The following is a 27,148-nucleotide window of genomic DNA, read 5'->3' as shown; positions in this document are numbered from 1 at the left end:
TAACGAATCCAACTAGGAACCATGAGGTTGCGGGTTCGGTCCCTGCCCTTGCTCAGTGGGTTAACAATCCGGCGTTGCCGTGAGCTGTGGTGTAGGTCGCAGACATGGCTCGATCCCGTGTTGCTGTGGCTCTGGCGTAGGCCGGTGGCTACAGCTCCGATTCGACCCCTAGCCTGGGAACCTCCATATGCCGCGGGAGCGGCCCAAAGAAATAGCAAAAAAGACCCCCCCTAAAAAAAAAAAAGAAAAAAAAAAAAAGGAAATACAAGCAGTGGAGTTCCCGTCATGACTCAGTGGTAACAAACCCGACTAGGGTCCATCAGGATGTGGGTTCGGTCCTTGTGGTTAAGGATCTGTATTGCTGTGAGCTGCAGTGTGGGTCACAGATGCAGCTCAGATCTGGTGTTGCTGTTGCTGTGGTGTAGGCTGCAGCGATAGCTCCAATTCGACCCCCTAGCCTGGGAACTTCCATATGCCTTAGATGCAGCCCTAAAAAGAAAAAAAAAAAAAAGAAGAAATACAAGCAGTAATTTGCCATAGCTCATCACTGACCTGCTTTATGACTCAGCAAGTGTTGAGCCTTTTTGTCTTAATTCGCCCTTCTGCTCTAAGTTCTTATGAGGATATCATGTCCTGAAACCTATGTAGGATGTTTTAAAAACCATAGTGCTCTATTTAAGTGTTTTTAAGTCGTTGATTTATTTCTTTAAAATGTGGTTGAATGTGCAAGCCACTGGCAACATTGTTGGTCACAGATGGCAGTCCAGTGGGCTGATTTAAAAGGCTGTGAACACTCCAGTGCTAGGGACTTTGTAACCTTTTTGTAATTTTATAACTTTAATTAAGAAATTTAAGTTTCTTTTCTTTCAATCAAAAAGAGGAAAGAGAAAAAGATCAGTGGCATCTCTGCAGTTCCAGGACACAGGTTCGATCCCCTGCCAGCACAGTGGGTTGAAGGATCTGGCATTGCCACAGCTACGGCCTGGATCTGATCTCTAGCATGGGAACTCCATGTGCTGCAGGGAGGCCAAAAAACAAAAACAGGGAAATGTTAGTATACGATCTAAAGACAAAATTGTCAATATCACAAGTAGAAAATCAGACTCCACATTAGGAGCATGGTGTCAGAGAGAGCCTTTGGGTTTGTTTGATTGCTTTTTAGGGCTGCATCTGCAGCATGTAGAAGTTCCCAGGCTAGGGGTCAGATTGGAGCTACAGCTGCCATCTTATGCCACAACCACAGCAACACTAGATCTGAGCTGTGTCTTCGACCCACACCATGGCTCACGGCAACACTGGATCCTTAACATACTGAGCAAGGCCGGGGATCCAACCCACATCTTCATGGATACTAGTCAGGCTTGTTACCGCTGAACCACAGTGGGAACTTCTCAGAGAGAGCCTTTGAGTATGTGAGATCTGCCCTACAATTAAAAGCAGAGCATGGGAAAATACATTTTAAATCCCAATTTCCTTTTGCGGTAACCAGATACCCTTCAAAAAAGGTACCAAGAGCCTATGTCAGCCTGGTCTAGCTTGTTGTGCTGGTTATTAGGAATAGAGAAGGAGCTCCTTGGGGGAAGGGGTGGGAGTTTTGTAATGAGTGTTTCTCCTTTTACAAAAAGGCCTATTGGTCTAACTTTCTGTGTCTTTGTCCTATAAGCCTCTGCAGGTGTATGAGCAGCACTGCTTCTATAACAAAAGTCTAGACCTACTACATCTTGAAAGAGAATGGGCACTTCCTGGGGGACAGCCTTTTTCATGCTGGTAGCATCCTGCGTTTGCAGCACTGTCTTCCACAGAGACCAGCAGACTTGGTTTGAGGGTATCTTCTTGTCTTCCATGTGCCCCATCAATGTCAGTGCCAGCACCTTTTATGGAATTATGTTTGATGCAGGGAGCACTGGAACTCGAATTCATGTTTATACCTTTGTGCAGAAAATACCAGGTAAGTGCACCTGATACCCTCACCAGAGTCTGCAGATCTGCACTTTATCATCTAGCCCAGAATCAAGAGTGAGTGTATGAGGTGAATTACAGAATCTTATGGCTACTGAGTGTCTGTCGTCAGAAAACACTTCGGATTATAACTGAACACATATGGCTTAATTCAGTGTGAAATTAAGAGAGATCTGGACTGCCTGTCTGAAACCCATGTGTCCAAGAAGTATAGCTGTAGTTTTTCTTTCCTTTTCTGTAAAGGTTATTGATACTCCAGCGTTTAGAAAATTGAGAATGATCTTGAGAGAAAGATCATCACCCTCCTTGGAGAAGGGGATGAGGAGACCCTGAAGATAAAAGTTTTCTGAATTTTCGGAGTCCCATCCTCAGGTTACAGAAGCTAAAGAAAGGAGTAGAAGCTAGGTGTCCACCAGAGAAATGGCAGAGAGACCCTCAACAATTACTTCTCATCCTTTGCCCCCCTGCCCAATACCCTGCAAGCTATTCCCAGGTGACTTGGAATAGCTTAAGGAAATAGCGTGTTAATGTGATATGGAGCCCAGCATCAAAAACAGCCTGACCTTCAGTAACCAGCCATCTCTCTTCTGTTTTGTTTCATGGACAAAATAGGCGAGCTTCCAATTCTGGAAGGGGAAATTTTTGAATCTGTGAAGCCAGGACTTTCTGCTTTTGTAGATCAACCTAAGCAGGTGAGTTTTTTAGTTACATGTTTAGATTCTCAAACGCCTTGATTACTCACACCACTGCTGTGAAATGTTTCATGCTGTTCACTTACTGATACTGAGGTCATGTGTGAGATGAGTTTTCTGTCCTCAGCTAGTCTCCTGGATGGCAGGAACTGTCCACCTGGGCTCACCAGGGCGTGGGTAGAAGGAGTTGAAAGTAGGTAGTGGCCTTGCAGGGATGACACCATCTAAAGAGCCTGCACTCTTTGTATTTATTGTTTAAGATTTTTTAGTTGAAGCCATCCACTGCATTGATCAGTGTAGATAACAGAAGAAGGATGTGAAGCTCTCTAAGCAATTGAGGGAATGTAGATCCAGTGACCTCCATTTCAGAGTGCCCTGATACGGACAGAGCCACGCCTATATTCTAGAAACTAGGTGAAACTCATGACAACAAAAATCTTCAGTAATAGAGGATGACTGTAGGGTTCTGTCGCAATTATATTTCACCTTGAAGCTCCACAACAGGCAACACCCAATGTTTCGGAGGCCACACTGAAATGAGACAGAATAAGGCAGAATGTTGAAATTTGGTAGCAGATCTAAAGGTATTGTTCAGGGTCACAAGTGTAATCATTAACCAAGGGAAGACCTGATGTTAAGAACTGCTTGAACTTGAAGAACTGAGAGGATGTTTATTTTCTCAGCTCACTGTTATGAAATGGCAAATGTGCTAGAAAATTAGGAGCTTTGGAAAGCATCTACTTTATCAGAAACTGATTTGACATTTGGAGAATTAAAATTGTGTTGTGGTTGTTAGTTATTATAATGATTAAGAGGTAGTGTTGTCTGAGCAGATGTTTACTCAGAGAAACAATAGATTTAAAATAATAGTTTTTAACTTATAATTTGAACATCTGCTGTGGACCATGCATGTAGGTGCTGGTAATGCAAAATTGAACCTGACAATTTCCATCCTTACAGAGATCACAAAAGCTCCACACAGTCTGCCTGATCTAATGCACACAACAGTTTTGTATGATGGTATCTTCATCTCACGGCTGAGGAAGCCAAGCCCCAGGAGGGCCAAGTGACCTATGTTAGGCTGGCAAGCAAGTCTTCTAACTCTAAACCTTGTTTCCTTCACTATACCAACATTCTGAGCTAAAAAAAAAAAAAAAAAGCTAATTTTTTTATGAGACTCACAATAACAAATAAAACAGCCACACTCTAAAAGAATCATTTTTAGAGTTCCCATTGTGGCACAGGAGAAACAAACCTGACTCATATCCATGAGGATGGGGGTTCCATCCCTGCCCTTGCTCAGTAGGTTAAGGATCCAGCATTGTCATGTTGCTGTGGTGTAGGTCACAGACACAGCTCAGATCTGGCGTTGCTGTGGCTGTAATGTAGGCCAGCAGCTGCAGCTCTGATGCAACCCCTAAACTAGGAACTTCCGTATACTGCGGGTGCAGCCTTAAAAAGCAAAAAAAAAAAAAAAACAAAAAAAAACAAAAAAAAAAAACAAGAAATCTTTTTTTATTACAACTTAATTAAAATGAAGTGGCTTCTTCTCCTTCGAAGAGGCTTGCTGCTCTAGGTTTCTGCTCTACAGAGTAGAGAAGGGCTCGAGGCCCTGGTGCTCTCCCAGAGCATGTTGAGGGGATAGACCAGCTCCGCTAAATGGACTATTCACTGGATACGTGGATCATCTGTTTTGAAGGGTGCTGAGACTGTTCAAGAACTCTTAGAGGTGGCCAAAGACTCCATCCCCCGAAGTCACTGGAAGAGAACCCCAGTGGTCCTGAAGGCAACAGCAGGACTGCGCCTACTGCCAGAAGAAAAAGCCGAGGCTCTGCTCTTTGAGGTAGTTTTTTGAAATCTTCTGTGTCCTGAATAATTCTTTTTCCCTATGTGAATATTTTCTTCACAGGTATGTATTTCTTTGGAGTGTTACTGCTACCTTTAGTACTGTACCATTGCTAAAGCACTGTGGTGACTCTGGCTCTTGTTATAGCTAGTTATTTACATTTAAAAAATATTACACTTGAATTTATAGAGCTTTTCCTAAAAAGCATAAAGTACTTCCTGCCCATGATATTCTTAATTCTCCTAACTTGTTAAAGAATTATAGAAATTGTTTTTAATCAGCTTCGTTGAGGAATAATTACATACAGTTAAATGTACCCATTTTACGTGTTCGGATTAAGTGAGTGTTTATAAGTATAGAGGTTTCCTTATTCCCCTTTGCATTGTTTCCCCCTCCCCTGAAACTAGGCAACCACTGAATCTGCTTTGTATCATTATAGTTGAGTTTTGATTATTCTTACATTTCATATAAATGGAATCATATAGCTTGTACTGTCTTTTTTGTGTGACTCTTTTCTCTCAGCATAAAGTTTTTGAGAAGAATCGCGAAAATTTAGAGTGAAATTTTTTTTGTCTTTTTAGGGCTGCACCTGTAGCATATGGAAGTTGCCAGGCTAAGGGGTTGAATCAGAGCTGCAGCTGCCAGCCTACACCACAGCCACAGCAACACCAGATCCAGGCTGCGTCTGCAACCTACACCACAGCTCATGGCAACACCAGATCCTTAACCCACTGAGGGAGGCCAGGGATCAAACCCTCATCCTCATGGATACTAGTCAGACTCGTTTCTGCTAAGTCACCATGGCACCTCCCTAGAGTGAAATATTTTTAAAGATTACCTAATTTCAGCTCTCATTCAAATCAAAACTTTAAGTACAGAGAGTTTTTAAAGACTCAGTATTTTTAACTTTAAATTTTGTAATGCAAAGAATATGTAAATTACTAAGATTAATAAGATTTAATATTGTGAAGAATATTTGTAGGTGGAATCCTGTTCTAACAGAAAACTATAGCAAAAAAGGATTATGTTTTACAGGTGTGTTAATTCAGTCTTCTAAATCCATTTTCCTTTGACTGTCAGCACAGAGGGCTTATGTCCCTTGTCCAAAGACAAACTGCCTAGTATGTCTGCATGAGGATCCATATCATGATTCCTCATTTATTCATTTACTCATTTTTTAGTATATGAGAGCTTACCATGTACTGAGGACATAGAATAGGGAGCAAAAAAGACACCATCCCCGTCTTCATGAATCTTAGATTTTAGTTGCAAGGAGACGGAAAATAAATCAATACAAAGTATGTCAGATGCTATAAATGCTGTGGAGAAAACTAAAGCAGCATGGGCAGATAGGGAATGCTGGGGCTGGTAGTGGGAGAGATGCTATTTAAGTAGGGTAATCGGAGTTCCCGTTGTGGTGCAGTGGAAACGAATCCGACTAGGAACCATGAGGTTGGGAGTTCGATCCCTGGCCTCGCTCAGGGGGTTAAGGATCTGGTGTTGCCATGAGCTGTGGTGTAGGTCGCAGACATGGCTTGGATCTGGCATTGCTGTGGCTGTGGCATAGGCCAGCACCTGTAGCTCTGATTAGACCCCTAGCCTGGGAACCTGCATATGCTGTAGGTTCGGCCCTAAAAAGACAAAAAGACCAAAAAAAAAAAAAAATAGGGTAGTCAGGGAAGACTTCATTTGATAAGAGGCATTTGATCAGAGATGTGAGGAAAGTGAAGAAGGAAGCTAGTCAAGACATTTGTGAGAAGAATGTTCCAGACTAAAAAAGAGCTTGTGCCAAGGCCTAAAGCAGGAATATGCTTGATATGTTCAAGGAATGGCATCCAGGAGTTCAGCATAGCTGGAGGGGAGTGAATGATGGGAGGGAAGTAGGAGATGAGGTCAGAGAAGTGGGGAGGGCTGAGGTCTTTGTTGTATAGGGCCTCAGCACAACAGTGTAGGCCTTTGATCTTTTTCTCTAAGAAGGAAACTACTAGAGGGTTTTGAACTGAGGAGAGACCTGAGCTTTCATCTCTTTTTAAAAGCACCATTCTGACTGCTCTGTTGAGAATAAACACGTGGGCAGCAGAGAGAGATGAAGAGGGCAAGAGCAGAAACTCTCTATGTGTTTACTCCTGTTTTCTTATCTACCTTCTCCTTAATAGCTTGTTCATAAATCACTTAATTGCTTTTCCTGGTTGGAACAGGGTCCAGAGGTCACTGCGTGAAGTGTTTTGTGCCATCAGAAGTGAAAATAGGGGAGTTCCTGTCATGGCTCAGCTGTAAGGAACCCGACTAACATCCTTGAGGACATGGGTTCAATCCCTGGCCTCACTCAGTGGGTTAAAGGATCCGGCGTTGCCATGAGCTGTGGTGTAGGCTGGCAGCTGCAGCTCTGATTCAACCCCTAGCCTAGGAACCTCCACATGCTGCCGGTGTGACCCTAAAAAGACCAAAAAAAAAAGTAGGAGTTTTCAATAACCTGCATGGCACGGTGGGTTAATGATCCAGAGGTGGAGGCGCCAGTTCAATCCCTGGCCCTCCTCAGTGGGTTAAAGTATCTGGTGTTGCTGCAGCTTTGGCATAGGTCCAAGCTGGGGCTCAGATTTGCTCCCTGGCCTGGGGAACTTTCATATATCTCGAGGGTGACCGAAAAAGAAAAGAAACAAAGTAGCCAGCAGACTAGAATTCCTCCTATTTATTTCTTTTTGGAAATCCTCCCTACCCACCATGACAATCATATAAAAATAAGCGATAACACCAATATTTTTTTTTTTTTTTTTGCCGTTTTTGGCCACCCCAAGGCACATGAAGCTCCTGGGCTAGGGATCAGAACTGAGATGCAGGCTCAACCTAAGCTGAAGCTGTGGCAACACTGGATCCCTAACCCACTGCGTCAGGCCGGGGATCAAACCTGCGTCCCAGTGTTCCCAAGACACTGCCAATCCTATTGCGCCACAGCAGGAGCTCCAACACCAATATCATTGACCTATTCTTATGGAGGGTCAAGAGCATTTGTAGGAGGTCTTCATTCCCATCTCCTAAAACAGGCTAAATGAATCTAGATCTGGGGTCTCTCTAGACTCTTGAGGCCCCAGCCATGTGGCAGGATCTGCCACAGGCCGACAGCAGAGTATCTCAGCCCGTGGCCATGAGTCCCTTTACTAGAAAGGGCAGAGTCCTGTAGAATTTGATTGGGAGAGCAGCAGAAACTTTCTTGGATCCTCAGGAGCCACCCAGGCCCAACTCTTCTCTGCTGTCCAGGTTTATCTGCGCATCTCAGATGGAGTAGGAAAGGGACCTCCTAGCTTCCTGTATGTGTTCAAGTAGAATTAAATCAAGTGTGATTGGTGTTTTTGTTTTTTTGCTTTTTAGGGCCGCACTCGAGGCTTATGGAGGTTCCCAAGCTAGGGGTCCAATTGGAGCTGAAGCTGCCAGCCTATGCCACAGCCGCAGCAATACAGGATCTGAGCTGCGTCTGTGACCTACACCACAGCTCCCGGCAACGCCAGATCCTTAACCCACTGGGCAAGGCCAGGGATTGAACCTGCAACCTCATGGTTCCTAGTCGGATTCATACTTTATTTTTTTTATTCAATTTTTAAGTCTCATTGAAGTATAGTTGATTTACAATGCTATGATAATTTCTGCTGTCCAACAAAGTGATTCACTTATACGTATACACACATCCATTCGTTTTCAGATTCTTTTCCCATATAGACGATCACAGAGCAGTGGGTAGAGTTCCCTGTGCTCTACAGCAGGTCCCTGTGCTATACAGTCATTTCATATACCACAGTGTGCCTGTACCAATCCCAAACCCCGAGTCCAGCCCTCCCCCTCTCCCCCCAGATTTATTTTAAGGTGAAAAGAATCCCTGTTTGTTTTGTTTTGTTTTGTTTTGTTTTGCTTTACGAGAAACTGATAATGGCTTGCCTAGTTTCCTCTCTGGTTTCTTAGGGAAAAGGAATGAGTTCTGCTAAAATTTTATCTAGGAAAAACGAAGAGTGTAGTTTTCTAAGCATTATAGGATATAGTCAAAATATGTAAATCTGTTGCCTTAGGGAATCTAGATTTTTTTCCTTTTTCTTTAGGTAAGAGAGATCTTCAAGAAGTCACCTTTCCTGGTACCAGATGACAGTGTTAGCATCATGGATGGATCGTATGAAGGTGGGCGAGGTGGTGATGTATGTTCTAGGAGGAGAGAGCTAGGTTCATAAAAGAGCTGAGTAAAGGAACTGGGAACAGGGTGGGGGTGCGGAAGAAAAAGGAACTAAGAGAGGAGAACAGATGAACAAGGAGAAAGGGGATATCGGGAAACAGAGGGATGGGGAGAGGAAAAGGTGTATTTCAGATAAGAAATTTAGAGAGAAAAAGAACAAAGATAGGGCCAGGGAAGGAGGGAAAAAATGCTTGGGATGTAATCTTTGTCTTTCTCTCCTTTTTTAGGCGTATTAGCTTGGGTTACTGTGAATTTTCTGACAGGTAATACGTTCTCAAGTTTATCTAAGACCATATCTGGGTTTCACACATGGTCAGGGAGCAAAAAAATACCTTTTTTTTCCCTTTTTATATATACTTTTTTATATGGGAGAGGGGCAGGAAAGACATGTTTATTACCTGCCTTTAAGGCCTCAGCTGCAGCAAAAGTCTAAGTTAGCATTTGCCTGCAGCCTTTGGGGCTGAGGAGCAAGGTAATATTTACAGGATTCCTCCAGTATATGACAAGGGCAGGAGAGATATTGTGGACAGAGGAGTGTTGGGCTGTCCAGGAAGCAGAAGATATTCAGAGCTGGCTCTCATTCACAGGTCAGCTGCATGGCCACAGCCAGGAGACTATGGGGACCCTGGACCTGGGGGGGGCCTCCACCCAAATCACGTTCCTGCCCCAGTTAGAGGTGAGTCATACACATGTGAAGGTCTGGTTAGCAACCCACTCGGCAGGCATATCATGGTGCCTCATTTCACATAGCAGCTCTACCAGGAACAGGCTGAGCAGAGTCAATTAATGATTGATGAACTTCCCCTCACTATTCAGGGACCCTTGGATTCTTCAGGCCTTGTGAGATTAGCAGTTTACTCTGTCTTCTTCATCTCTGATTTTTTTTTAGGGGGAGGGTTGGGGTTGGTGGTGGTAGCATCTTCAGATAATTGTGGATCCTAAATAGCCTTTTTGCTTTTTCTGACTTGCAGAAAACCCTGGAACAGACCCCTAGAGGCTACCTCACTTCCTTTGAGATGTTTAACAGCACTTATAAGCTCTATACACATAGGTGAGGAGGGGGACATGGAGGAATAATGATATTTCACATTGTATGATTCTCCTAACTTTTCAAACCATTTTCACATCTATTATTGCATCCGACCAGCCTTACAAAGTCTTTGCCAATCCCTGAAGTCCTGTTGACTGAAACCAAAACCCAAGGGATCCAAGAGATTTCTCCATTTCTGGCCTCGAAAATACTTAACTAACAATAATAAAGTAAAAAATAATAGAAGATTATTTTAATGTAAAAGTAAAAAATAAGCAATATAAGAGTAAAAGTAATATGTGTCAAGTTTTTGTCTTTTTAGGGCCATACCCTTGGCATATGGAAGTTCCCAGGCTAGGGGTTGAATTGGAGCTACAGCTGCAGGCTGCAGCCACAGCCACACTAGATCCGAGCCACGTCTGTGGCCTACAGTGCAGCTCACAGCAATGCCGGATCCTTAACCCACTGAGCAAGGCCAGGATTCGAACCCGTGTACTCATGGACACTAGTTGGGTTCATTAATGCTGAGCCACAACAGGAACTCCATATGTGTCAGATTTCCTCCAGAGAGAGGATACTCAGAGAAGGTTCAGCCAAAGCTCTTGTGTCAGCTTCTTTTAAGCTGACCTTCAGATGTTCAAATCCGGCCTAGAATTTGATCACAGTAGGGCTGAGAGCTAAGATAATGAGAGCTTTTCTGGGGGTGGTTCCCAGGGTGGGACTCTAGAAAATGTCACTGTCTCTGGCCTTTAAATCATAGCTCTGGACAGTTCTTACTGCATGGCCTTGATCTGAATTGTGCCGGAATTCTTGCTTATTGTCCACATGAGCTGCAAAGGTCACAGATAACAAGGTTTTCCTCCCTTCAGAGGGAAACAGAGAAACCGTGTTACTTTTGCAAGAGGGAGCTTTAGGCTGGAGAATTCAGGCCCAGCATGAAATTAGTCAATCCTGTATTTTACAGTTACTTGGGATTTGGATTGAAAGCTGCAAGACTAGCAACCCTGGGAGCCCTGGAGACAGAAGGTTCGTCTGGGTACCGGTGCTGGTTGGGGTATGGTGAGAGTGACACCAATACTCAGCTTGCCTTTTACACACCTTGGCAGGGATTCTATGGAGGAGAGGGTTATGCTGCAGTAGGAAGCATATGTTGTAAATGGACACGATAATGGAAAATTCCTTTTCTACTTTATGAACTCAGATGTTTTGGTATATATTATTAGCCATTTCCAGCGTGGAGTCTGTTTGTATAAGGAGAATGGTCTTTGGCCAGGATGCTGAAAGGTCTGTGGGAATTCAAGTCTCAAGGTGTGAATTTGGCAAGAGCCTGCTCAAGCCCTTAATTTTACATGGAAGGTGCAGACAGCAACAGTCCACTTAAAAGATGGAGTAACTGAACAACTCACCCAGGGCATGTGGAAGTTCCCAGGCCAGGGGTCAAACCCACGCCACAGCAGTGACAAAGCTGGATGCTTAACCCACTGATTCGGCAGGCAACTCCGTCCATTCCTCCCTTCATAGGTGGTAGAGGGGTTAAGAGCTCAGCTTTTGGGGTCAGGTAAAACTAGAGTCAGTCCTAGTCTTGTGATTTGGGGCCAGTTAGCTAACCTTTTTGTGCCCCTTTCTTCACATTAAAGAGCTTTTTGTTTTTGTTGTTGTTGTTATTTTGTCTTTTTGCCTTTTTCTAGAGCCACACCTGCAGCATATGGAGGTTCCCAGGCTAGGGGTCTAATCAGAGCTACAGGTGCTGGCCTACGCCACAGCCACAGCAACACCAGATCTGAGCTGTGTCTGCGACCTGCACCACAGCTCACGGCAATGCCGGATCCTTGACCCACTGAGCGAGGCTAGGGATTGAACCCGCAACCTCATGGTTCCTAGTCGGGATTCATTAACCACTGAGCCACCGCTGGAACTCCAAAAGAGATTTTTGCATTTAATTTAATTCGTATGGCACATGGTTCCAGTGAGGATTGTATGGCATTTCAGAGTTTACATTCTCAGTGTATTTTATTTAAGCCTCACAGCAACCCATGAGTTAAATAGAACAGTATTTTTTCCTTTTTTTAGAAAGGATGAAACTTTTTCCATTGTAGGTTTTAGATTTCTTTGAGATGTGATGAAAGCCATTGACCCCTCTGCCAAATAGACATATGCACAAAAATTTGCCTGTAGTGTCAAAGGATTCACCAACCCTGCGGAGTCCATCTGTGAACCCTGAGTTAAGTATTCCTGTCATAGGACGCAGTCATGGAACTAATTTCTTATGATTTTAAGGCCCAGCCACTTTGATAATTCCTTTGGACCTTATTGGCTTCTTGATTGCCTTCTTCTCTCACACCTTTGCCTCTTCTTTTGTGGTCTGCTTTCTTACAGGAATTGATGGACACACTTTCCGAAGTGCCTGTCTACCGAGATGGTTGGAAGCAGAGTGGATCTTTGGGGGTGTGAAATACCAGTATGGTGGCAACCAAGAAGGCAGGTGATATTTTTTTCAGTGGTTGACATTACTTTACACTAGAAGTCTAGAAAAATCCCATGGGGAACTTTTTTCCAGAGCTCAAGAGAAGCTTGTCTTCTGCAGGAACTAATTCCAAAAAGATGTTGCTGTGCCTTCAAGGAGTAGTGTGAAGTGACAGTGAACAAGACAGCCACCATTCTGTTCAGCTTTTCCCTGCCCAAGAGTTGTAAATCCATTAGAAACTTCTTCTTTCCCTAGGTTGATATATTAAGGGTCTCTGTCCTCAGCAGAATGAAACTCTGTTTCAGGTTCAATTAATGTTTAGTTATTTCAAATACAGTATAACTTAGAATCGAGACAATAGGAAGAATAATTGATCGTAGGTTTTATAAGAGGCATAGACCTTAAACTCAAGGAAAAAGCTTGATTTTTTTCCAGTGAGGGAAGCTGGTGAGCCTGTGCATACTTCTCATAAATACTGTGAAGCATAATGCTAGGCAGTAGCTCAGGGTCGGCTAGAGCTGTTTGGTGAACACAGGTTAGGGAGGGGAGCCGCTGTAGAGAAGCAGGTATCCTCCCCCCAGAGTGATGAGGCTGCAGAAACTTGCTCATCTCCATGTGCCTTTGTCCTGAGCCTCAGCTCACCTTGATCCCCCTGCTCTTTCATTGACTTCACAGCTTGCTTCTCACTTTCTCACCTTGCCCCTGTGCACCTTTGCCCCAGCAGGGGAGGTGGGCTTTGAGCCCTGTTACGCTGAAGTGCTGAGGGTGGTCCAAGGAAAACTTCATCAGCCAGATGAGGTCCAGAGAAGCTCCTTCTATGCTTTCTCTTACTACTATGACCGAGCTGTTGACACAGACATGATTGGTAAGTCCACTGCAGCTGCCAGTGCAGGGAGAAAACTGGGCAAGGCTGTGGTGAGAAAGGAAAGGGACAAAAGGAGTATTTGAAATTCTTTGTCGAGGTGATCACCCTACTTTTCTTTTTCTCTCAAGTCACCCAGGTGAAAGAGTGAATATGATTTAGAACCTTTGGAGACTAGAAGATGGCGTAAACAAATATACATGAGGTCCTTTTGTATTTATTTTTCATTTTTTAAATTTATTTTATATTTTTCGCTTTTAGAGCTGCACCCACAGTACATGGAAGTTCCCAGACTAGGAGTCGGATCAGAGCTATAGCTGCTGGGCTACACCACAGCCATAGAAACACAGGATCCGAGCCACGTCTTTGACCTGTACCACAGCTCACGACAGTGTGGGATCCTTAACCCATGGATCGAGGCCAGGGATCGAACCTGCATTTTCATGGATACTAGTTGGGTTTGTTTCTGCTGTGCCACAACAGGAACTCATGAAGGCTTAAAAAAAATTTTTTTTTTGTTATGAAGGTATAATTGACATAAAATGCCTTTTTTTTTTTTTTTGCCACACCTGTGGCATATGGGAATTTTCAGGCCAGGAATTGAATCTGAGCTGTAGCTTCAACCTGCACCACAGCTGCGGCAATGCCAGATCCTTAACCTACTGCACTGGGCCGAGGATCAAATCTGCATCCCAGCAGCAACCTGAACCGCTGCAGAGACAACACTGGATTCTTTAACCCTTTGCGCCACAGTAGGAACTCCTCAAATGTAGCACATACTTAAAGTGTACAGTTTGGGAGTTCCTCAGTGGCCCGAGGATCCAGTGTTGTCATTGTGAGTGGCCCGGGTCACTGCTGTGGCACCAGTTAGGTCCCTGGCACAGGAACTTCCACATGCCATGGGCTCAGTGGAAAAATGAATAAAGTATCCAGTTTGTTAAGTTGTGGCATATCTGTATACTCACGAAACCATCACCAAATTCATGATAATGAACATGTCCATCTCCCCAAAATGTTTCCTCTTACAACTTTTTTCTTCTTTTTGGCCGCCCAGCAGCATAGGAGTTCCTGGGCCAGGATCAGATCCGAGCTACAATTGCAGCGTACACTGCAATTTGGGCAACACCAGATCCTTTAGCCCACTATGGCAGGCCAGGGATTGAACCTTCGTCCTGGTACTGTAGAGAGGCCGCCAATCCCATTGCGCCACAGTGGGAACTCCTATAACTTTTTTTCTTATCATAACAGTAATACATTTTTTTTAAGCTATGAGAATATATATGTGTTCTGTCATGACCTGAGATGTGAATTTCTTATCTTCTAATGTGTTTAATGGCCCATTTTTATTTATTTATGTTAATGTAGCCCAAGCTACATGTGGTTTTAAAACATTTGAAATGTGGCTGGTCTTTTTTTTTTTTGGCAGCAGTATGCAGCAGCTTAATGTGGAAATTCAGTTCCCAGGCACAGTGGTGAAAGTGCCAAATCTGAAGCACTGGATGACCAGGGAATGCCCTAATGGACCTCTTTTAATGGGCCAGTTTTTTAGCTGTAGTTAAATATACATCACATAAACAGGTTATGAATAAATAAAATAAACTGCATAGATTATACTGTAGTGATAAATCATGTTGGTTTATCCCATTCTCTGATGTTGAAAGTTTTATTTCTATTTTCTCATTATTATAAATATCACTAGGATAAATTTCCTTATGTTTCCTGAAGACATTTTAACATCAACTACTGTTCTGTTTCATTTCAGATTATGAAAAGGGCGGTGTTTTAAAAGTTGACGATTTTGAAAGAAAAGCAAAGGAAGGTAAGCACCAGTGTAAACCATCGTAGGTGAGCCCGTGAGGCTGTGCCTGCGAATCCATGACCTTAAAGTCACCTAATGCAGCTCAGCCAGCAGAAAGCCTCTCAGAAGGCTGGTTTCCTATCTTTGCCAAGAGTTAAAAGCATTAAGTGGCAAAGAAAAATATGAGAATACAAGAGACCTTGAAGAGATGGTGAAAACATTTATTTCTCACTTTTTTGAAAAAATGAAATAGTGTTATCAGTGTTAATGAACTATACAAAATATATGAGAAATAGCCACAAGAGTCTTCCTTGAAAGAGTCCATCAAAAAATACAAATAGGAGTTCCTGGTGTGGCACAGTGGGTTAAGAATCTGATTGCAGCTGCTCGGGTTGCTACAGAGGCATAGGTTCAATCCCCAGTCCAACATAGTGGGATCAAGGATCCAGCCTGCAGCTCAGATTCAATCCCAGCCCCAAGGAACTTCCATATACCTCGGGTGTGGCCATAAAAAAACAAACAGGAAACAAACAAATGATCTTACCCAGTGGCTCCAAAGTGGAGCTAACTGGTATTCCCTTGTATTCTGAGCCCCAGCATTAATATAAAAGGGATTTAGTTGAATTAAGCCCCGATAGTAGGTTATAGGGAAATACAGCAAATAAACTAGGACCCATGTACCTTAGAGTAGATACATCAGAAATAAGCAGGTTCTTGAGAAGCTGGGGTCTTGCAGAGGCTGTCAGTGCACAGTTCTAACATCAGAAACTCCCAGGAATCTGGGAGGAGGATAGAGGATTCTGCTTTGCTTATTCTTGGTCTGTTTAGAGAAAATCATACACCTCTCAGTTGACTGCAAACTTGAGTTCTGTTCTCCACTCTCTCTCACCTCCAGTATGTGATAACTTGGAAAACTTCACCTCAGGCAGTCCTTTCCTGTGCATGGATCTCAGTTACATCACAGCCTTACTGAAGGATGGCTTTGGCTTTGCAGGCAGTACCATCTTACAGGTAAGAGAGAGGACGCCAGAGTCACCTAACAGTCCTCTTATTTGGGAGCTGGGAAGAAAGAGTTAAAACTTGTTTAGTAATCAGGGTGGCTGAAGGTTGAATTATGAGGTCATTTTACTAAGGCTGTGGACAAGGCACTATGCAAGGCAACAGGAATGTGGGAAATTAGCTTGATGCAGTGGCAGCTTCTAAGTACAATTGACCGTTGGATAATACGGCTTTGAACTGGGTCCACTTACACCTGGATTCTTTTCAAGAGTAAATACCACAGTACTACACAGTTCAATTTGCAGATGGGGAGGGCCCACTGTAAAGTTATATGGGGATTGGCACATTGTTCAAAGGTCAACTGTCTATTACCTTTAGGTACTATGAGCTGTCCCAGAGGTCACAGCAGAAAGATTTGCAGCCCAAATTAAGACGTCCAAGTCACATGGTTTATTAAATTGAGAAGCAAGGGGGAAGAAATGAGCTAGGTGAACACAGGTTGGCAGTGCTGTACTTCCTGAATTCTGGTTCACATGTCCTACCTCTCTGCTGCTGGTAATGTCATGACAAGGACTTTAGCTGAAGTTTGGTCAGGGGGGTACAAGGGCAGAAGGTGCCTGGGGCCATTACACCGACTTGCTACTTGCTCTCTTTGGAAGGGCACAGGGGCAGGTACACTGCACAGGAGCATTAGCTCACTCGTTAGCCCATTAGATGGTTTTGTTTGGCAGAAGACAGGAGGGACCAAAAGGGTATCACCAGGGAGTGGCTTATTCAAGACTTCTTGAGTATTGAATGCCTTGTGTAGTATGTCACATATAGTTTATGAGTGCCTCGTATATTTAGTGCCTCTTGAGTCTTGGGTCCGTCTTGGACTTCTTAACTTGATCTGTGGTAACTATTCCAAAAACATGAGTTTCATCCATCCCATATTTTCTGATCTTCTGTACCATAATTGAATAATTGTATATTATAATTACAAAGATGATTATGATGTAATCTTTATCCTCAAATAGCACACAGTCTATTAGAGGAGATGTGACAAAAATATAGCTATGACACAAGGCAACTTTGAACTTTGGGGTCAAGTAAGTAGACTACTTTGTTTTTGAAACCCTCTCCTTTTCTTATGCCACTTCTTCCTGTTTCCTCATTTCCAGATAGTTTATATTGCCCCATTTCTTGTGTTAAACAGATTTCATAAATTGATTTGTACAGAGGTATTTGGATTTAAAGCATTGTTATATCTGCCAAGAATATTGGCATCGAAAGAGTTACTTTCCAGGGAAGTCAGTATAGCATAGTGTTTTAAGCATAGGCTCTGTTGTCCATCAGATCTGGGTTCAAGTTCTGATTCAGCAAGCTTACTAGCCAATGACCTCAGATGATTTACTTCCTCTCTCTAACTTTTAGGTTCCTCATTCATTTTTATTTATTTTATTTATTTATTTTTGTCTTTTTCTAGGGCCACACCCATGGCATATGGAGGTTCCCAGGCTAGGGGTCGAATCGGAGCTGTGGCCTCCGGCCTACGCCACAGCCACAGCAACTCCAGATCCAAGCCGCATCTGCGACCTACACCACAGCTCACAGCAATGCTGGATCCTTAACCCACTGAGCGAGGCCAGGGATCAAACCCAAAACCTCATGGTTCCTAGTCGGATTCGTTAACCACTGAGCCATGATGGGAACTCCTAGGTTCCTCATTTAAAACATAAGAAACCTTAGAGTACTTATTGAATGGGGCTATGACAATTGAGATGAAGTATAATGCCTGGCACATAGTAAGTTGTTAATATTGGTATAATTGTGGAGTTCCCGTCGTGGCGCAGTGGTTAACGAATCCGACTAGGAACCATGAGGTTGCGGGTTCAGTCCCTGGCCTTGCTCAGTGGGTTAAGGATCCGGCGTTGCTGTGAGCTGTGGTGTAGGTTGCAGACGCAGCTCGGATCCCGCGTTGCTGTGGCTCTGGCGTAGGCCAGTGGCTACAGCTCCAATTCGACCCCTAGCCTGGGAACCTCTATATGCCGCAGGAGCGGCCCAAGAAATAGCAAAAAGACCCCAAAAAAAAAAATATATATATATTGGTATAATTGTTAGTGTAGGCATTTCACACCAGCTGGAGATGGATTTGTGGATAACAGAGGTCATCCTAAGCCCTCAGTACATACTAAGTTAACTTCCTCAACAATAATAAGTATCAACAAAAATGTCCATTTAAGGACAATTTTCTGCCATTTCCATTTCTGGCATCTTTTTAGTCTTTATTTCAGTGGCGGCAGAATTTGAATCAGGGCTGGACAGTCCCCTGCCCAGAGATGGCTTCACTTTGGCATCTATATCCCTAGGCTATCAGTTCTGTCCTGAGGATGGAGGAAGAGCATTTTGGGGATGGGGGACAGGGAGGCACTCTCAGTTTGATTCAGGTGTCACAGACTATATCTCAAACTATTGATTCATATGCCATTTATCCCAGTTTTGGTACAGTGGTTATAGATTAGATTTCATCAGGTCAACATAGAAGAATTGTGACATAGGAAGTTAGTATTAGACTAAAACCAGTCCACTGATTTGCAAACCTATGTGTGGGTGGGTGGGTGGGTAGTGATGGCATCTATATTCAACAGTAGCTTATGCAGAATGCCAGTAACACTGATAAAAATGGAACCATCCGGTTGAAGCAGAGGCAGGGGCCTAGAATTCCTTCACCATTTTGCCTCCCCTTCTCCTTTGAAGTACTTCCAGGAAACCTCTAGGATCCTGAAGAAAACAATTTGATAAACACTAATCAATCCCCTGTTACATAGTTGAGGAATGTCTAAACTTTTGCCCAAGGTCTCTAAACTAGTTGAGGCATAACCTGGCCTAGAATGCCTTATATCCCTTGGTTGATTATTAACTAGTGCTTAAGAAGGTGCAGATGCCACAGAGTATGAATTGAGAAGCTTAGATGTTCTTTCCTACCTCTGAATCTATTCCTAACTAACTCCTGTTACATTTAGTTTCAGGATTAGGGAAAGCATTAAAAAGTCTGTATGCCTGAAAGGTCCTGTCTAGAAGTCCTGGGCTGAGACACTTCTGGGCCAGAAGATTCAGGGATCATATTAGCAGGTGTAGGGGCAATGGCAGGGGCAAAACTTGGGGAAGCCTCCAGAGACTGGCCACTCTCGATTCTGCTTCGGTTTGGCCACGCAGATGACCTTTGCAGATATGACCTGCCCGTTTTGTGCATGCTAAAGTTGAAAATTGAATGGAAATGTGAAGATTTTTTTTTCTCCTTGCCAATAGCTGACAAAGAAAGTGAACAACATAGAGACAGGCTGGGCCTTGGGGGCCACCTTCCACCTGCTACAGTCTCTGGGCATCTCCCACTGAGGCCAAGCCCTTCCTCCAAAGCCTGCATCTGCCAACAACCTTTTTAAAGGGAGACAGAAAGAGGAGAGGACTCAGTCATGTTCAGAGCTAGTCTGGGTTCAGCCTAGACTGAAGCCCAGCAGCTGGTTTCATCAGGAAGAAGAGGCTTTTGAAGGCAAGTCTTGCCCTTGAGTCTAGAGATTTGGGTTTAAATAATTTTACACACCTAATGTGAACTGTCTCCTAACCACTATTCGTGCACAGCTGGTACCAGAGTCTAAATCTGTGAGGTTCCTTGTGTGTCACAGCGAGCCCAAAGGAACTGTTTTGGAATGGAACCTTGGAAAACTCAGGGATGGAACCCTGGGAACCAAAGAAAAATCTCATTTCAACCCTTTTAGTGCCTCATTCCTTTGGACATTTTAATTTTCCTCTTACATGTTAAACTAAGCTGATTGCAGTTCCATGACCCAACACAAGCATTTTTTTCTTCCCTACATATTGCTCTGTCCTACATTTGTCTCCACCCACCTACCCTAACAAAGAAAGAGAAAAAAATACCTGGTTTTGCTTTCCATTTGCTATTGAGAGAGAGAGAGAAAAAGACCCATATCTGAAGTTATGTGATCCTGCTTTGTTTTAGCTCCAATCAGCCACCGGAGAGCCATCCTAAATCTCAGCAGGATGGAGAGCAGGTCCTAACTGGGCAGGTCCCAGCCTTAAGAAAAGGGGCTGTTTTGTTTCTAGGAATAGGTCTTGGGAGCTTGTGGCTGCTCTGTGTAGACCACCTTCTTTTTTGCCAGTCTACCCTGGGATTAATGAACATATCCAACCTTATAGGAGAGAGAGTGAGTGCACGCACGTGCACATGTGTACATGCTTGTGTACATGCACACACATGTGCACCGGTACCTCCTTCCAGGCTAATGTGTTTGTCATCCTAAACTTGTTTTCTTTGTATTTCTAAGAAATAAATCTACAGCCTAGCTTTTGGCCTGTGGTGAGAGGCCTGTGGCTGTGCTGTTTAAGGATCTAGATTGTGGTAACAGCCCCTCTTGGTTTGCCCTTTTCTTCTCTTTGTAGCAGTCACTGTTCCTGCCCTGGCCCCTGATCACTTTAGCTAGCATCCTCTGCAATACTTGTCCAGTTCCAGGGTTTCTGATACCCTTCTTGAATCCTAACATTGGACTTGGTTGGCCATTTTGGCCCACATCAGTGAGTGGATTCTCACTGAGTGAATATTCAGAGCTCTTGATTCTGTGAATTATTTCCCCTAAAATTCATATCTTGCACTTTCCCACATGACCATCCCTTCTTCTTGTCTACCAACTCCAGTGCTCTTGGACTTGAAAGATCTTCCTCTGGTCTGGCTCTTTTGCCTTGGCTCTTTACCTCCAACTTCTTTCCAGCAGAGTTGCATCTCCCCAGATTTGTAGCTTTCACCGTAGACTTTTCTTTATAGGGCCACACCCATATGGAAGTTCCCAGGCTAGGGGTCAAATCAGAGCTATAGCTGCCGGCTTACACCACAGCAATGCTAGATCCAGGCTCAGTCTGCAACCTACACCACAGCTCACGGCAACACCAGATCCTTAACCCACTGAGCAAGGACAGGGATTGAACCCACGTCCTCATGGATGCTAGTCGGGTTCATTTCCGCTGAGCCACAACGGGAACTCCAGGGAACCTTATTTTAAAAGGTATTCCATTGAGTCAATATTTAACATCTGAGATGTGCAAGTGATTAGGCAAATTTCTATATCCTCATCCCCCGAACTTTTAGTTTTTTAGTTCTATGTGGAATTTTTTCATTCTTCACACTTTTAATTATTACCGAGGTCACCTTTATACATATTGCTTCTTCCCCCAAAAATGCATAATGAAATAAAAATCTTTATAGAGTTGGAAACAGCCTAAGCATATAATCCAATGGGTAGAACACTGCAGAATTCCCTTAACACTTCTAACTGGTTTTCATTCAGCTTCTGTCAAGGTATGTTTTCAGACAACTCATTCTGCTTTGGGATTGCACTGATGACCAAAAAAAAAAAAAAAAAAATCCCTCCTTATATTGAGCTGAAATCTACATATCTTCTTAGTATCTTAATTCTGCTCTAATCCTTCCACAGGCCTTTCAGTTTTTTGAAGAAAGCTCCTCCCCAGTCCCACCACATGACTTCTAGACCCTTCCCATCTTTGTCTCAAATGTCAGGTGTTAGAACCAGTCGTCATACACAAAATTTTGTTCCACAGGATTGGGGGAGAGCATTTCCTATTAGAAACCAAGTTGTTTTCCCAAGAGATAAACTGTGTTCACTAGACTACTCCAGCTTCATCAGTCCAGAGAGGTAAGACTGCCTGGTCTGTATTAGCACAGCTTGTCTCTGAAACTTTTCTCACAAAGGCCACATACTGTTCAGCAGACTATTTCAGTCATCCCAAATACTTTTCAGAACTCTTGGGTAGATGCATTGTAACTCCAGAAATGTATCTACCTGTTTTCTGATCATCTTGATTATAATATTTGGAGAATTATACTATTTAGAGAATTAACTACCTTTAACTATCTTATCCATTTTAGGAGCAATTTGGAATGAAAATTTTTCTTAAAAACAAAAAACTGTCTATAATGTCCTTTCTGCCCTTGCTGTACCTTTTGGGGCCTCTCATTAAGAGCTTCTGTAGGAGCTAATATTGGTGGCTAAGTTTCCTTTCTATAAATGTGGTCTATATTTCCAATACTTAGGACATGGCCCAGCACATAGGGGGTGTGTGTGTGTTGTTTGATATCATCATCATCAGAAAAACATCCTGTCAGTTATGGAGGTCTTTGCAAGGTGTGCCTTAAAATTCTTCATGTCTTACCCAATTTTGTTCATGTGCTTTTGAAGCGCCCCATGTTCTAACCTGGGCTACCTTTCCATTCTTTATGAAAGATTACCTTTTCCCCTTCAGCGACCTTTCTGGGCTCTGCCAGGGGTCAACACAGCTTTTCCCAGTGGCTGCCATCTTTCATTATGGGCACAGTTTTCCTGAGAACAAAGGTTTGTGACATTCACACCTTTTTACTCTAGTGTCTCATAAATTTCCCAGTTACCTGAAAAGCTCCTGTGCAATAACAAATTTCCCATTCCTTCAAAAATATTTCCCAAGAGTAGCTTAGCTTGGTTCAGAAGCAAACTGTTACCTTCTCCTTTTCGTCTTCAAGTCAGACTTCTGGGCAAGATGTTTTTTATAGTATTGAAATCTGATGGATCCCAAATCTCTTCAAGTGAAATCTCTGGTACTATGTATGAGGTAAGCGCTTCAAAAATGCATAGCAAAACAACCCCCTGCCCACCTCAACAATTTGCTGCTAATCAGAATTTTTCTTTTGACTTGGTTTCTGAGGTCTTTAAACCTGTGCAATGAAATTTATTGTTTTATTAATAAACAGACAATGGTGCCCACAATGGAAGAACCATAATTAAAATTGAAATATGGTGCTGCGATGACAAAGTAATACCTAGCATTTTAAGATCTGGTTTTCTTTTCAGGTCAAGTGTGACAGAGGTTAAAGCAATTTGTTTAATTTGCATTTTAATGTTATTAATTTTTAAATAGCAATTCTAACAAAAATGCATCAATTGACTTTCTAATACTTTATCAAAAACAACTGTATAAATTTACAACCAGCATTTAAAAAAATAAACTGTATAACTTCTCTTTGGAAAGGACTGCTAATAAGTGAAAATGAATGAGACAGCACCTTAGCAATTTCTGATTTAGTAATAAAACGTTTTTTCAACAAAATCATAGTCTTCCTTTGTGATTTTTTCTTTGGCTTGGTTTTTATGCCTGTCTCACAGCAAATCACCACTCATTATTTGGACTATATAGGTCCATTAAGCAGAGGAGAAAAAAAAAGAATGACTTTTTTTTTTTTTGCTTTTTAGGGTCATACTTGTGGCATATGGAGGTTCCCAGGCTAGGGGTCAAATTGGAGCTACAACTGCTGGCCTACACTACCGCAATGCAGGATCTGAACCATGTCTTCGACCTACACTGCAGCTCATAGAAACACCAGATCCTTAACCCACTGAGCGAGGCCAGGAATCGAACCCAAAACCTCATGATTCCTAGTCAGATTCGTTTCCACCGTGCCATATGGGAACTCCAAGACTGACATTCTAATGTAAAGTAAATTTATTAAATTAAATCCTGAAAATATGTGATGGTCTTGGGAAAAGATGTTCAGAATCTCCGGAAGAAGAGCATTCATTTGCTTGCAAAGGCCATAATCTGCTCCTGGGGAAAAATGAAACAGTGAAGTGATACTCGACCCCTTAAGGCATGAGGGCAGGTGAAGAGAACACTTTAAAATATCTTAAGTGATGTAAGCAAAAAACTCAGCAAAATTCCCAGATAGCTTCTCCCAAGTGTACCTCCAAAGTGTCTTTTAATGGAAAGGGCAAGCAACAAAAGGAGTTAAGCATCTTTAAGCATCTTTTTTTTTTTTGGTCTTTTGGGGGCCGCACCCGTGGCATATGGAAGTTCCCAGGCTAGGGGTCTAATCGGAGCTACAGCTGTTGGCCTACACCACAGCCACAGCCATGCCAGATCCTTAACCCACTGAGCGAGGCCAGGGATGGAACCTGCAAACCTCATGGTTCCTAGTCGGATTCGTTTCCACTGCGCCACGACGGGAAGTCTGACTTAAGCATCTTTATCTTTAAAAGTCCGCAGTCGCTATTTTAGGCCCTTCTTACACAGTTATTGCTTAGATGTGGGCCCTAGCACCAGCAAGCCCAGCAGACATTTCTTTCGCTCATAACTACTGGGGAAGGTATTCAGATAAAGACGGTAATTTTATAGCCAAGAAAATTCAAAGAAATTAAGACTCATTGACAAAGTCATTTCTCAGTGAGCAAGACTCTGGCAGAGCTGGGGGCACTCTTACTTTGAGTGGAGATACTGCATTTGTAGCTTGCAAGCCCCACGTCCTGAGCAGCACAAGTGGGGTGGCACTGGTGGAATAGAGCCTTTTGAGTAGGTCAGTAGCAGCCAGAAGAGCAGTGTTGTGACGTTGTCTGTCTGTTTCATAACCTGTGAGGTGGCTCATGGAGCCTGGAGAGAAGAGGAGAGGTTCAATTCCCAATTCAGTAGTGACGTCTTCTTTCCTAGCAAACTAGATACATTCACGGCCATTACACTTGGCTCCTGAGGGCCACGTTCATGATCTTCCCCTATGAAATGACCTTGGGAAACCTTTCCAAGGTGCCTGAATCCCTACCTAAGTCTTTCCCGTTGAAGGCTGCAGTTCTGAGGTGATGGACCAAGCTGGAGATATCCCCAAAGCCCATGTTGACACCTTGTCCTGCAAGTGGGTGGACTCTGTGGGCGGCATCCCTAAGGACAAAGCACAGTTCAGGTGCAGCCTCCAGTGCAGAGTGAAAGGGGAGCAGTCCTGCTTTGTTATTATCTTACCCAATGAGTGCCAGCCGAGGCCGGACGTACTCAGCAGCGTGTCCCAACCCAAGAGGAAACAGTACCTGGCTTTTGGCATCCACCTTGGCTACACTTGGGGGCAGCTGGCGAGCTGAGACCTTAGTGGGCTTCAGAATGGAAACCACATAGTGCAGCACGGAGCTGGCCGAGTCGACGAGGTCTGTGTGGTTAGCATCACTCCACTGAGTGGCGGCCACAAAACAAGTGAAATTTCATCAGTGACCAGGAAATTAAAAGTTCAACAGAGCAACCCTTTATAACCACAGCCACAGGTAATGGCACCCAACATGCCTAAACTGATCCAGACCACAAGTGACGAGCCCCTTGAGCCAAACATAAACACACTTCCCGTCACTTCCCACAGGCGTTAGGATGAAGCCAGACTGCTCATGACCTGCCCCTGCCTACCTCTGTGTGTCACCCCCACCAGTCCTACCCTCAGAAAGATGTGTCTGCCACAAAGCAGCTCTCTCTACAACCTCTTGCCTCCACGCTCTCCTCTGTTTAGAATGTCTTCCCACCACCAGCTCGCCAGGATTACACCTCAGAGCATCCAGAAGCTGTCGCCAAACCCTCCTCCCTGCTCCCACAGTATCCCATGCCTACTTCTACCACTGTTCCAAACTGTCATTTCTGTATCTTTCTCCCTCCCTTGACTGAGCTTCCTGAAAGCAGGGACTGTGTCTCATCTGTCTACCTCTGGAGCCTTCTACAGAGAAGCACTCATAAGTCTTGCTGAACGAATGTACTGCAAAGACCTGTGCCAGGAATATAAAATGACCCAGAGGGTCACTATTTATCTTGGAAGCCACTTCAGTATGTTCAGTTCCTTTTATTCTTGTTACTACAGAGCAGGGGAGCTTAAATTCTTCACTGTAAACCGCTGTGAAGTCATCAGCGAGGCAGCAGTTTGGTGCTTAAAAGCATGGGTTTGAGGCCCAGTCTGATTTCAGAACCCAGCTCTGCCAATAGCTGTATGACCTCAGGCAAGGGACCTATCGCTAACTGAGCAGCATACAGTACCTACCTCAACTGTGCACTGATTAAGTATGTGAATAGATGTAAAAACCCTTCACCAGTACCTGGCAAACTGCAAGTGCTCAATAAATGTTACTGATTATTATTAGTGAATTTAGATAATGTGGCATTTAAGGTCCCAAAATACTGGTGTCTATTAATCTAAAGGCTGTGTCTACTCCAGAATAACTACATTGAGTACCTATAATGTACTAGGTATGTTGCAAGCATTTTCTATAAATTTTCTCATTTTGAGTCTTTAGACTTTTTTATTATTGTTAAACTCTGAAAGGTTCGTGATGCTACTTCCATTTTACAGGAGACTAATATTGAACCCATGTCTGTCTACAAAGCTCACTCTTTTTTTTTTTTTTTTTTTTTTTTTTTTGTCTTTTTGCTATTTCTTGGGCCGCTCCTATGGCATATGGAGGTTCCCAGGCTAGGGGTCGAAACGGAGCTGTAGCCACCGGCCTACACCACAGCCACAGCAACGCGGGATCCAAGCCACGTCTGCAACCTACACCGCAGCTCACGGCAACGCCAGATCGTTAACCCACTGAGCAAGGGCATGGACCGAACCCGCAACCTCATGGTTCCTAGTCAGATTCGTTAACCACTGCGCCACGAGGGGAACTCCCAAAGCTCACTCTTAAGCTCCCCACTGAAATGTGCTCAGTCACCTCCCACTCCCCCCACCCAGGAACACTTCTAATGAATCAGGCTTCAAAGGTTCAGGTACTTGGGATCTAGGAGAGCAGCTCAAAATTATCCAAGTATTATAGCTTTAAAAAAGGCTCTACCACCTAGGCAGCTGTTTCAGTCAGCTTAATAGCGGCCCACAACCCTCAGAAGAGCACATAAATTAATTTCTATTCTTTTACATTTCCTGAATCCCCTCCACATAATCCAGGTCCAGTGTCCCAGGTTTAAAGGAGCAGCTGGTTGGTTAGTCCTTTCTTCTTACTCAAAACCACCTTTCTGTATCTACCCGTGCAACACACCATCGGCTGGTGATACTCACAAAGGCAGAGTTAATGGCATCCACAAACTTTTCCTCATCCATACTGACCAGCTCTGCTGCGTGTTCATGGGATGTGGACCAAACCAAGGAACTCAAAGTGTCCGAGAGCTGTGTCAAAAGAACATTAGTACCAAGGGCTAAAACTTCGTGCGAGCGCTCAAGCATGCAGGAAGGTAAGAAGGGGAGACAAAGCCAGCCCGGGCATATTCCCTTGAAACCAGAAAAAGGCTAAAAGTGAAGTTCTAAAAGAAGATGACTTGACACGTCCAAGCAGACTAGCCAGGACTTCTTACCGGGAGCAGAGCAATGGGCCCAGACGGAAGAAATCTCTGCCAAGCTACATTGTTTTCCGTGGGCTGCGACAGCAAAAGAAAAGTTCTTGTGACAAGTACCTCGTACGAACCGG

The 27,148-nt window shown here is 43.6% G+C and overlaps 2 protein-coding genes across 16 annotated transcripts in view; one reads left to right on the top strand and one right to left on the bottom strand.

The window, feature by feature from the left end:
- The window catches only part of ENTPD5 (ectonucleoside triphosphate diphosphohydrolase 5), a 45,881-nt gene extending 22,872 nt beyond the window's left edge, over positions 1-23,009 (top strand). For 8 of the 15 annotated variants that reach the window (XM_021099509.1, XM_021099514.1, XM_005656398.3 and 5 more), the window contains 13 exons: positions 1,664-1,948; positions 2,572-2,651; positions 4,351-4,494; positions 8,583-8,658; positions 8,938-8,973; positions 9,298-9,386; positions 9,682-9,761; positions 10,705-10,766; positions 12,117-12,218; positions 12,929-13,069; positions 14,829-14,885; positions 15,760-15,875; positions 19,152-23,009. In XM_021099509.1, the coding sequence (XP_020955168.1) occupies positions 1,732-1,948; positions 2,572-2,651; positions 4,351-4,494; positions 8,583-8,658; positions 8,938-8,973; positions 9,298-9,386; positions 9,682-9,761; positions 10,705-10,766; positions 12,117-12,218; positions 12,929-13,069; positions 14,829-14,885; positions 15,760-15,875; positions 19,152-19,238 (1,287 nt within the window). In that variant the 5' untranslated portion in view covers positions 1,664-1,731 and the 3' untranslated portion in view covers positions 19,239-23,009. Of the gene's footprint in view, positions 1-1,663; positions 1,949-2,571; positions 2,652-4,350; positions 4,495-8,582; positions 8,659-8,937; positions 8,974-9,297; positions 9,387-9,681; positions 9,762-10,704; positions 10,767-12,116; positions 12,219-12,925; positions 13,070-14,828; positions 14,886-15,759; positions 15,876-19,151 lie in introns of all 15 variants that reach the window. The other 7 variants (XM_021099507.1, XM_021099503.1, XM_021099504.1 and 4 more) reach the window with 1 other exon arrangement.
- The window catches only part of COQ6 (coenzyme Q6, monooxygenase), a 12,311-nt gene continuing 7,942 nt past the window's right edge, over positions 22,780-27,148 (bottom strand). The window contains exons 7-12 of the mRNA XM_001929106.5: positions 27,036-27,098; positions 26,743-26,850; positions 24,684-24,886; positions 24,490-24,605; positions 24,157-24,323; positions 22,780-23,504 (exon numbers count right to left, since the gene is read on the bottom strand). Of these exons, the coding sequence (XP_001929141.1) occupies positions 23,475-23,504; positions 24,157-24,323; positions 24,490-24,605; positions 24,684-24,886; positions 26,743-26,850; positions 27,036-27,098 (687 nt within the window). The 3' untranslated portion in view covers positions 22,780-23,474. The remainder of the gene's footprint in view (positions 23,505-24,156; positions 24,324-24,489; positions 24,606-24,683; positions 24,887-26,742; positions 26,851-27,035; positions 27,099-27,148) is intronic.

The sequence above is a fragment of the Sus scrofa genome, chromosome 7, assembly GCF_000003025.6.
Source record: "Sus scrofa isolate TJ Tabasco breed Duroc chromosome 7, Sscrofa11.1, whole genome shotgun sequence".
NCBI lineage: Eukaryota > Metazoa > Chordata > Mammalia > Artiodactyla > Suidae > Sus > Sus scrofa.
The sequence above is the reverse complement of the archived record's forward strand: the minus strand, read 5'-3'. Positions and strand labels throughout refer to the sequence as shown.